Source organism: Cryptomeria japonica, chromosome 5 (genome assembly GCF_030272615.1).
Source record: "Cryptomeria japonica chromosome 5, Sugi_1.0, whole genome shotgun sequence".
Taxonomy (NCBI): Eukaryota; Viridiplantae; Streptophyta; class Pinopsida; order Cupressales; family Cupressaceae; genus Cryptomeria; species Cryptomeria japonica.
Window position 1 is genome coordinate 160,248,808 of NC_081409.1, and position 12,228 is coordinate 160,261,035.

At 34.7% G+C, this 12,228-nt stretch overlaps 1 protein-coding gene across 2 annotated transcripts; it reads left to right on the forward strand.

Moving 5' to 3' along the window:
• The first annotated feature begins 8,489 nt into the window (after positions 1-8,489).
• Positions 8,490-11,196, forward strand: LOC131072708 (transcription elongation factor 1 homolog). 2 transcript variants are annotated; one of them, XM_058008950.2, is made up of 5 exons: positions 8,490-8,647; positions 8,769-8,917; positions 10,380-10,450; positions 10,575-10,596; positions 10,838-11,196. In XM_058008950.2, exons 2-5 carry the CDS (start codon positions 8,808-8,810, stop codon positions 10,884-10,886), a joined length of 252 nt encoding a protein of 83 aa, XP_057864933.1. In that variant the 5' UTR covers positions 8,490-8,647; positions 8,769-8,807; the 3' UTR covers positions 10,887-11,196. The 2 variants fall into 2 exon arrangements, with proteins under 2 accessions (XP_057864933.1, XP_057864934.1); XM_058008951.2 differs by having other exon boundaries at positions 8,497-8,664.
• The last annotated feature ends 1,032 nt before the right edge of the window (positions 11,197-12,228 follow it).

Consider the following 12,228-nt stretch of genomic DNA (forward strand, 5'->3'; position numbering starts at 1 on the left):
TCTCTTGGGAGCCAAAAGCAAGAGCTAGATCTGAAAAAAGGAAAAAAGAGGGAATAGGGCCCAAGCAACAAAAATGGTGGGTTTAAAGATTTAATGGAAAAATTGGCTATTATGGGCTTTGCATCAACCCCCTCAAGGAAATAAAAAATTAGAATTATTAGAAGAAGAATCATATATGGAGTAGACTCGGGTTAATAACAAGGTCAAGAAGAAAAATAAAGCTGACGTTGGTGTTGAGACCAAGATCGAACAACCATCTAAAAAAGAAACCAGATTCAAAGATGTTGCAAGAGAGATAGCAAATGGTAGTCAAAAGACTGGATGATTTATCAAAAAAAAAGAAAAAAGAAACAAAGGTAAAGGGAGCTGCTCCATTATTGAGAAGTCGCAAAAGTTACAGTTTTGTTAGTGTTTTTGAAGAAAGTTATTGATGAAGTTTATCTCATGGAATATTAGAGGGTTGAATAACCCTTCCAACCAACATATCCTAAAATGTATTTTATTACATAACAAAATGGATGTTGTTTTCATTCAAGAAACAAAAATGAAGAGTGATGGTTTTGAAAAAGTAGCAAATACAGTATGACCTAATGTTGATTTCCTATCTAGTAATTCTAAAGACGCTTCAAGAGGCTTGACTACTCTTTGGGATTATAGTAGATTCTTAGGTATTTTGATTGATAGATGTAAAATTAGTCTAACTATGAGGATGAAGGACAATCTCTCTAATGAAGAATGGAATATGATAAACGTCCATGCTTTAAACTCTAAATTTGCTAGAGCATCCCTATGGGATAAATTGGCTACCAAAATAATGAACCATAGTAATGAGCACTAGTTGCTGGGAGGAGACTTTAAATCTCCTCTTTATCCTTCAAATAAGTTTGGGGGGTGGAATACTCCTCAAATAGTATGTATGATCTTGCCAATTTTCTCACTACTGTGGGTCTAGTTGGTATTGATCTTCAAGGACAACAATTCACTTGGTCTAACAAAAGGCAAGGGAATCATTTGATCCAAGTAAAACTTCAAAGATTTATTGTTTCTAACAATTGACACATTTTGGCTAATTTATCTCTCAAGGCTCTCCCAAGATCTGGTTTGGACCACAATGCCTTGATTCTTATAGACACTTAAATTTAACTAATCAATTTAATCAATATTCAAATCCCTTTAGTTGCTTATGTTGATTAAATAATTTATATTATTTAATTAAATATGGTGGTGCATCATTTTTTTTGGCTAAATTAATTTAATTAATAATGCCATGTCCCTAGCCTATTAATTGATTAACCTCGTTAATTAATCAACTCCCTTGTAAGCCTTTCTCCTACTAAATAAAATAATTCATTTTATTTTATTTTATTCATTTATCATTTTTCTCTAGTTTATTAATTAATTCTAAATTGATTAATTTCCCCACATGTCTCCTGACCTAAACCACCCTTCTAACCCGACCCCTAGCCTAACCCATGGGTTTTAACTAACCCTATCCTATCTTAACCTTTCTTCTCACATGTGTGCACATTCCTTATTTTCCAAATATTCTATTTTTGGGTGGTTATTGCCCAAATTGAAATTTGTCCTTAGGGACACATGTCATTCCTCCCCAAGACATGTGTCCCTTTTGGGGACACTTGTCATTTCTTGTTGAGAAGTGTGGAATCTTGTTCCACATGGCTTGCCACTTGTCCTCTTTCAGGACAAGTGTTTCAAAGAGCACAACTTCCTCATTTCCAAATCCTTTCATCTCCCTTCCATTTTCTATTTAAACCCTCCATTTTCAAAGAAAATCGTCCACTTTTTCATAATCATACCATCGTAATGTCAGTTTGCATACTCAAATCATCACTCATATTGGACATTATTTTTATCCACCATCTTTGCATAAGTTATCATGGAGCATAATCAAGCATCTGAACGCCATGAGAACACAACAAATCAGAGAACTCTCAATTGAAAGTGGATTTTGGTTTGCATCTGTTTGTTATTTCTAAGGTGTTTGATTTCTTTGTGTTTGGTTGGTTAATTAGTTTAGTTGTTAATCATTTGTACCTTTCACACACATTTTCATCACACAATTCTTACCTAGGATAATTATCAAAGGCCTGTTCCTCTTAAGATTTGAGATCATATGGACTTATCACCTGGAGTTTAGAGGATTAGTAGAAGAATGGTGGAACCTCCCACATCATGGGACCCCTATGTTCAAAATTATGCAAAAACTCAAAATTGTCAAAGCTAAGGTAAATGGCTGGAATAAAATATCTTTTGGTAATATCTTTCATAGAAAGAAGTTCCCGATTAATAGATTGAGTGAGATTCAAACAAAAATGGATAAAGGAGATTTAGATGCAAACTTACATAAGGAGAAAATATATCTAAGAATAGAATGGTAAAAAGTATCTAAATAGGAAGAGACTTTTTGGAAGCAAAAGTCATAAGTTCTATAGCTCATTGAAGGAGACAGTAAAATGAAGTTCTTTCACCAATTGACTCTGAAGCACAAGAGCTAGAATAGGAGAAGAAGTATACAAAGGGACGACGGTTCTACTATCTTTGAGGAAAATGAAATAGTAAAAATTGTTATCTCTTTTTTTACTAATTTCCAAAACATGAATATTCCTTGGGTCAATTATGCTGATCTCCTTCAGGTTATCTTAGAGGTTATAGGTCTTAAAGATATTAAAAATCTTGAGAAACAAGTGAACCTTCAAGGAGTTAAAGATGTTGTGTTTTCCTTTTGAGGCTTCAAATCCCCGAGGCCAGATGGGTTTCCCTCAACTTTTTTTAAAGAATTTTGGGATATTGTTGCTCATGATTTGTTCAATGTGGTTGGAGATTTTTTCAGATCAGTTAAGCTTCTTAATCAAATTAATTTTACTTTCATTTCTCTTATTCCCAAATCAGTGAATGCAATATCAATGAAGATTAAAAACCCATAAGCTTGTGCAATACTATCTACAAAATTATCTCAAAAGTCATGGTTAATATGCTTAAATCGGTATTGGATAAAAAGATATTTCCAAGTTAGAAAGGATTCGTTAAGGGCAAACATATATTAGATGCTTCTCTCACTACCCATGAATTGATCCATTCCATGAATATGAATAAAAAAGCAAGGAATGATCTTAAAATTGGACATATCTAAGGCATATGATAGAGTTTTGTGGCCATTCCTTATTAAAGTTTTGAAAAAAAAATGGTTTCAAATGTAAATTTCTAAAATTGCTTATTGAGTGCTTCTCCACCCCTACCTATTCTATCTTGGTAAATGGATCCCGCAAAGGTTATTTCTCTTGTGGTAGAGGATTAAGGCAAGGGGATCCCCTCTCCCCACACCTATTTATTATCTTGGCAAAATTCTTAGGAAGAAATATCTAAAAAAATTAAGGAAAGCTTCAATTAAAGGGGTCAAAGCAGCCATGTCTCTCCAACCTTATACCCATCTATAGTTTGTAGATGACATAATCCTATTTGGAGAAGCCTCTATATCTGAAGCTCAAGGTTGGAGGACTTTCCTTAGGAAGCATGTTGAAGCCTCAGGCCAGTTCATTAATTAGAATAAAAGTAAACTCTAGCTTTTTTAAGTGAGTCAGTCCACCAAGACTAGAATTATTAATATTCTCAACTGTCAGGAAGTTGCTTTGCTTGATACCTACTTGGGTTTGCCTCTTGTTTGCAAAAAACCTAGCAATACCTATTGGAACCAAATAGTTGAAAGAATCCAAAAGAAATTATCAAGGTGGAAAGACAAACTTGTGAGATAAGTAGGGAAATTGCAACTCCTCAAAGCTTCTCTCCAAAATATCCCTGTGCACCACCTTTCTTAGCTAATAAAATTAAGCAGATTCAAAGGAAATTCCTTTGGACTGGAGTGGAAGAAAAACAAGGATAGCTCTTGTAAGATGGGACAAAGTTTGTACTCCTAAAAGACAAGGTTGTCTTGGGATACGTAAGTTAAAGTTATTTAACAAAGGTCTTTTAGCTAATATCGGGTGGCAAATCATTCAAAACTTTAAGGATTGGATTGCTATTATGAAAGCTAAGTATATTCACAATAAATCCACAAATCGGACCTTTTGGGAATCAAACCTACCCCAAGGATTAGTGGTATGGAACAATCTTTTGATATTATCAAATCAATTCTCAAGAAAGGGGGGAAAAGTTAGTGGGAAATGGTGAGAACACCTTATTTTGGGATGATGATTGGGCCAAAGATGGTTACTTAATATCCATACCTTTCTTAAGATCCATAAAAAATAACCTCATCAATAAAAATGGAATTTTTTTGAGTAGCTATATAGAGTGGCAGGGAGATAAGCCTAGATGGAAGAATTTTAAAGAACAACTGGTAGATGACGACACTCAGGGAAACATGAACCCGAATAGATGTGACCATGACATTTCTTTCCTAATGGAGCAACTGGAAGGGTGTGCTTTTCTTGACAAAAATTCAAAGGATGAATGGATTTGGAAGTTGACTTTGTCTGGGAAGTTCTTAGTTAAGTCAACCTACTCAGCAATGGAGAATCACAATGATATGTCAATGGACTGGAGACAAGTTTGGATCCCCAATTTGATTAATAAAAATTAACTGTTTCTGGTGGCTAGTGGCCCACAACAAAATATTAAATATTGATAATCTCATCAAAAGAGGTTTCTATTTAGTTAATAGATGCCCCTTTTGCTATAATCACTCTAAGGATATTCAACATTTACTTCGTCATTATCCTTATGCCTTAGAGGTTTGGAAATTTGTTCTCTCTTAGCTCAATGTTGATTGGGTGGTGCCTAGCTGCATTGGGCATCTTATCTCGGCTTGATCCTCATCTCCATTTTCACATTCTATCATTGAGGACTTATGGAGACAGGTTCCTCCCTTTGTGGTGGGGGGAATCTGGAAAGAAAGAAACAACAGGATATTCAAGGATTAGAAAAGAGATGCCAGTATCCTAGCCCAAGCCATAAAATAACAAATTAAAGAAAACATTAATGTTGTTTCCCATGGGTTTTCAAAATCTGTGCCGAATTATTATGAGTTGAGGATTAAACAAATTTGGGGAATAAACCAGGATCACCTAAAAAATAATTGGTAAAAGAATGAGGCTAGAAAGAATAGCAAATGGGAAGTCCCAATGAAGGATGGATCAAGTTCAAATTTGATGGTTGCTTAAAAGGGAATCTAGGGATCTTTGTGACAGAAGGAGTCATTAGAGATCATAAAGGAAACTTGATAGAGGCCCATGGATGTAATTTATGAATCTCTTCTAATAATAAAGCAAAAGCGTATATGGCTTGAAAAGAACTTAAAAGACTTAAAGACATGAACTTGGAAAGAATCATTTTGGAGGGAGATTCTAAACTAATTATCTCAATTCTAAATGATCAATGTGCAAGCCCATGGGAAATTAGGAAATTGATGGAGGATTGCAGACAAATTATAAGGGGTTTTCCTTATTTCAAAACCATTCATGTCTGTAATGAAAGTAATATGGTCATGGACTTAATGGCAACTATTGGCTTAAACTACAAAGAATGGGAAATTTTAAAATTTTGAGATTGTCCTAAAAATTTGAAGGAAGTCATGTTTAAAGAAAGGCCAAAAGGTGGGTTTTTTAGAAACATTATTTGTAATGACGAAGGTTGACCCTCTTATTCACTAAAAAATATGCATTTGTCGTCCCCTCCATATGAGGGAGAGAAATGGATATCGAAAACCTCTTCTGGCACATTAGTTTGATTTAAATTTTAAAGCCACACAAAGGATATGCAATAATGATATATATCAAAAAAGTTGTACTAAGAAAATGTCGAAAGGCACTTGTAATATTGAGAGGCAGGGCAAAACTAGATCTAAACTTCTAGTAAGAGTTTTTGTGAAAGCTTTAGTATTGTTCGCCTAGACTACAAATTAATCAGAGTTGAAAGAATTAAGAACACTTCGCAAGAGCAGAGCTTGAACGATGTTGAAATGGGAGGAGCCATGAAGAGGACTAAGTTGAGGGATTGCACGTCGCTACAAGAGAATAGAAAACTTTGGGATCTATTGGATAAAGCTTTAGTATTATTCGCCTAGACTACAAATTAATCAGAGTTGAAAGAATTAAGGAGACTTCGCAAGAGCAGAGCCTAAACGATGCTGAAATGGGAGGAGCCATGAAGAGGACTGAGTTGAGGGATTGCATGTCGCTACAAGAGAATGGAAAACTTTGGGATCTATTGGACAAAGCTAGGTTAGTTCCTTATATCCTCTCCATGAAAGGTCATAACAAAACCTTGTCTGCTAAGTTTTGTAATTCCTGGTCTAAAGGAACGATTAAAGGTGGTAGTGTTAGCTTCACTATGGAAAATCCATAGTTAATTGTGGAAGCCACTGACCTTAGTTACAGTGGAATGAAGGTAGTTAAAAACAATTTGGGTGATTATAAAGCCTTCATTAATAATTTTTCAAGAGAAAGGTGAGAAACTTAATGTTATTTAAAATGGCCATGAAATGGAATACCTCCTTGCCCCATATGCTCTTCTTAGCATGTATATGATGAAGTATTTCACCTTAGAGGGTCGCTATATGACTATGCATGGATACCACTTTACACTCCTAAAACATATTCGCCACAAGGAATTTATAAATGTGCCCTACTTTCTTTTCACCTCAATAAGCAATAACATTAATAACAGAGCCTCCCCTCCCCTTCATCAAGGGTTGATGTACACCCTTTACATGCATGAGCTCAAGAAGAGCCCCAATGTCAACCACTTGATTTCTCTCTATCCCAACAATGCTACCAATCAAGCGAATATTGAATTGATTGAGAGTAGAGCTCACACCCTGGAGAAACCCTCGGGCTCCAAAAAGACTAAAATGTAGCCCAAAAATGCTTGCCTGTGTTTGGAGGAAAAAGATGACTCACTTGTTAGCTCCTTGGTGAAAATGTGGGGCATGGATTCCCCCATCCCCAATCTCCCTAATGAGGATGCCAAACTAATCAAGCTTACCTAGGTGAGAAACCTAAATGTTTTCAGAAGCCAAAATTGGCAATCCAAAGAAAAGGAAAGAAAAATCCCAAAACTCTTTAAAGCCAAATAGCATGGTTATAGTAATTGAAGAAACAAATCATGACCCTGATCAAAATATAGACAAAGAGGGAAGTGGCTCAGGAGAGAGGAGGTAAAAAAGGCTAAAACAAAAGGATAAAGGTAAGAAAAAAGCCAAACATGTCAAGGTTACAAAGCTGGAGTTGGATGAGGAATACATTCCAGATGAGGATGAGGACTCTGAAAAAATAGAGGAAGATGTTGAAAGGGAAATGGAATGAGGTGATGAGGTGGAAGGCGGAGAGAATTTAATGGTCGAGGAAGATGTGGAAGAAGAAGATTACCAGAAAGACCAGTATACTAGCCTAGGTAATGAGGTTAATGTAGAGGTGGGATACAACTTGCAACTGGACAACAAAAAAGAGGAAAGAGACAACAATCTGGAGAATCAGATAAGAGAGATGTAATGCCACATTATGGACTTGGAGGCACAAGAAGAGAAATCTAAAGAAGACAACAATGAAATTGTGAATGCCATTAATTCCCTAATTCACATAACTAATGGAATAATGTAGAATTCGGTTATTGGAGTGGTCTAAGGCAAATATAAACTATCGAAGACACTCAAGAAAAAAGAAGCAAAAAGATAACAAGAAAGAAGTAGACTATGCCCTATACGAGGAAGACTGGAAAGCTAATATAGAGAAGCTGACTGAAACCTGGGACAAGATCTCAAGAAAGAACGATTTGTGTTGTTATTTTTATTATGCTTAAGCTTAGTGTTTATTTAGAGTTAGTTGCTACTCTCTTTAAGACCGCTGGCATTCATGGATTATGTTTTTTTGATCTATTACTCTTGTTGCATGGACTGAACTATGATTTTTTTGATGTGGACTATAGATAAGTTTTGATTATAGGTATGTTGTAAGGGGTTACTGTTATTGTGTAGTTTGTTGTTTGATGTTCCTCTTCTGATTTTTGTTCTACTAATATAAGAGATTAGAACCCTCTCCCTACTTACTCAATCAAAAACATTATTATCTTATAATACTATATTTAACAATATTATTATTATTATCTTAAATATACTTTATTGCCTTAAATTTTAAACATTTTCATCAATAACAATTCAAAGATGATATGGTAGCTACAACGTGCCACATCTTTCTAATACCATAGTACATAGATAACACTAAATTTCCAATACTATTAACAAATTACTTTCTAACACTTGTAGAATAATATCTTCTTCCAATTTTAAACTTAATATTTTCCATTATTTTATTTTATTTCTACTAGTTGTGATTTATTCTAGACAATATTCCATCTCCTAATAAAAGATAAAAACTATAAATATCCATTTCTAAAGCCAGAGCGTCACTTACACGTGTCATTAAGTCGGCTAAAGACTAAGTGTAGCTCGGAAAAGCGCCTATTTAACGGACACCACATAATGCGTTTAAATAAAGAAAGCCGCGTATTAGAAGGCGCTAGAATTTCAGTAATCAAAGAGAAAGAAACGAAAAAACACCAGTTTAAGCTGTTTAAATTCATTTTCGCGAAGCTTCTTTGAAGAATATTTCAGGCTCGGACAATTTTCTTTACAGAGGTTTTCTGTTTTTCTGTGTAAGTTTCCTTGAATCTTTTCTCCCCTTTTTCTTTTGTTCATGGGTTATCTGTTACAGATTGTTTCGTGAGTCTTTTTTAGGGTGAATTCACTGTGGCTGCAGATTCGAAGCTCCTAAAGAGATCTTTGATTTGTTGTGAAAATGGGGAAGAGAAAATCGTCGAAGGCACCGCCAAAGAAAAAGCAGGAGAAGTTGAGTACAGTGTTCAGCTGTCCTTTCTGCAACCATGACGGCAGCGTCGAGTGTAAAATGTATGTTTTCTTTGCCCTGTATTTTTTGCTTTTTTCTGTCTGAGCCCTAATTCCTCTTTAGGGCAGTCCATAAGTTTCGAAACCTTGTTATTGTGATTATTTCTAATGACTTTCTATAAATTCATGCTATTGAAGTATAGATTGGGTATTTGTTCTGTGGATATTCATCTTGGAATGATCAAGTAACTGGTCTCCCATAATTATGGGTGAACAAGCCCTGTAGGGTTTCAACTTGAGTAATCGTTATGGCATGCACCCACCTTGCCTATGCCTTCTGGACTAAAAACTACCTGAACAACCTTGGTTATGGTTAAATCATCTTTTTTAAGCTTAAGTTTCTTTCTAGGTTCATTTTAAATTAAGAGTTTGAAACTGTAGCGGCCATGTAGTTAATGGTGGAAATTGGTTTATTGTCAGAATGACAGGAAATTCATAGTTATTCATTAGATAAAGAGCATGACGTTTGACCTATTGTGATAGTCTATTTTAACATCAGTGACAGGGTCCTTTATGCCAGGAGCCTCAATGGCCCCCGCCATCCCCTGAGATTTATGGGTTCTCCTCGTATTTGCTCATGAGTGCCTTTGCATATGATGTCCTCAATACCTGGAAGTCCCTGATTTTAAATTAAGAGTTTGAAACTGTAGCGGCCATGTAGTTAATGGTGGAAATTGGTTTATTGTCAGAATGACAGGAAATTCATAGTTATTCATTAGATAAAGAGTATGACGTTTGACCTATTGTGATAGTCTATTTTAACATCAGTGACAGGTTCCTTTATGCCAGGAGCCTCAATGGCCCCCGCCATCCCCTGAGATTTATGGGTTCTCCTCGTATTTTCTCATGAGTGCCTTTGCATATGACGTCGTCAATACCTGGAAGTCCCTGATTTTAAATTAAGAGTTTGCAACTGTAGCGGCCATGTAGTTAATGGTGGAAATTGGTTTATTGTCAGAATGACAGGAAATTCATAGTTATTCATTAGATAAAGAGCATGACGTTTGACCTATTGTGATAGTCTATTTTAACATCAGTGATAGGGTCCTTTATGCCAGGAGCCTCAATGGCCCCCGCCATCCCCTGAGATTTATGGGTTCTCCTTGTATTTTCTCAAGAGTGCCTTTGCATATGATGTACTCAATACCTGGAAGTCCCTGATTTTCATTCCACAGCCCTGGCATCTTTTGTGTGTTTTCTTTGGAGTCTCTTTATGGAATGTCTGTTAGGATTAAGGGATTTGTCCATACTATCCCACAAAAAAGGTTTTGAGTCTTTGTGAGTTGATTGTTACACTTTGGAAGTGTTTGGAATTCTTTAAGCTTGTAGAACATTTACTATGCTCTAAGCAGTCTGATTGGTTTCTTATTCTTTGTGGGAGCTTTTTGATTCACTTACAATTGTTATGGTTCTTCCTAAAATTCATGTTAATTTTAGTTGTCTGACAAATTTGTTTGACATGCAGGGATAAGAAAGATTTTATTGGGGAGGCTAAATGCCGAATATGCCAAGAGAGTTTCAGTACCACTATAAACGGTCAGTGCTGTTTTATCTACTTGTTGAACTTAGTTTCATACCAATATTTTTATACTTAACCTTTTCCACATTCGAGTCCATACTGAATATTGTTTCTCTACCTCTGATTTCTTGGACATGACAGCATTGAGCGAGCCTATTGATGTGTAAGCTTCGATAAACTATAACTCCTCTGAATTTATTTCATTCTATTATCATACTTGGGGGAAGTTTGCATAAGAATCTGTATATTTCTAACATTTGCAATTCTGGAAATGAATACATCTTGCCTCATATGAATCACAGAAAATTTATTTATGGTTACGAAACAATTATAGCTTGAAAGTGCAAAACTTAAGTCAGGTAGTGAATAGCAGGGCCTATTGTGATCTTTGCATATGTTTTCAGGTATTGCGAGTGGATTGATGAATGCGAGCGAGTTAATAATTCTGGATAAGTGGGTTACATCTGCATGGTTTTCTAGAACACAGTATGATGGCTTATAGAAAATTTCTTTCCTGAGATTCCTTGTAACACTGAGCTGGTCATCAGAGAGGTTTTGACCAGGATACTTGTCACTATACTTAGCTGTCCTGTTTTGAACACTAAACGTATGTGCATAATATCTACTATCTTGGTTACCAGTTTTGTATGTATTATATTGACGTGACCATGTTACAGTTAATGTTTTTCCAATTCAAGGTTGAACTTAAATTGCTTTAAATTGGATCTGCTGTAATGTATACATGTTGGCTCAATTTGCTGTCTATGTTGTTGCACGTTCTTTATTTTGTTGTTGCATGTTCCTTTATTTTGTTGTTGCATGTTCCTTTAAGTTGCTTGTGCTAATGTTCAACTTTTTAAAGCCAAACTACAAAATAATACTTCAAAGTAAAAAGACCTTTGTAATTGTCAATATTGTCTATTTTCTTGGTAGTATGCTCTGTTGGTTCTTTTTGTACAGCGTACTCTTCAATTTCTTTTCTTGATGGCTCTTCTGTGCTTGTATTCTAGAAATTATTGTTACTCTTAAATGGTGTATTTCTGTAGTTCATGATTATAATTTTTTTTAAAGTATTTGTTCAATAAAATTACTTTTACGCATGGATCAAACGTTAGTACTTTCTGTTAATATCATTAATAACCTGGTATTAGTAGATTCAAGAGGTATATATTTACCATCAGATATGCCAATTGAAAAATGTTTAATAATATTAATTAGGTCTATAAAGATTAGATATGTTTATAGGTTAATAAAATTATTTGGATGTCCTATAAATATTAATTAGGTCTATAAAGATAATATATGTTTATAGGTCCTCTTTGCTTAAGCATTTTAAATAGGGGTAGTAAGAATTGCATGTTATTTTAAAAATTTCTTAATTCAAAATTTTATTTAAAAAAATAAAAAAATAGAAATTATTTGTCTATATAGTAACTATAATAATCATTGCAATAGTATCATATTATACATATAAAATAGACGATTAACTATCACTATGGTATTTAGATTTTTTTTTTTTTTTTTTCATAATCACAATCATAAGTTCCAATGTCTCATCCATTGGATTAGGATCTTTAACAAGTAGTTCTTGTCCTTTTTTTGGTTTGGTATTTTTAAAGGGGGCATTACTGTAATGCCATGCCAAGGAATCTTAGAGCATATGAGCAAATCATACAAGGAAGACATGGAAATATTTTTATAAAGTAAATAAGTGTGTACATAACATATAAGAACGATGCTCAAACACTCAAAACTCAAAAATAAACAAGGGGAAAGGTCTCATAAACCTTACGAC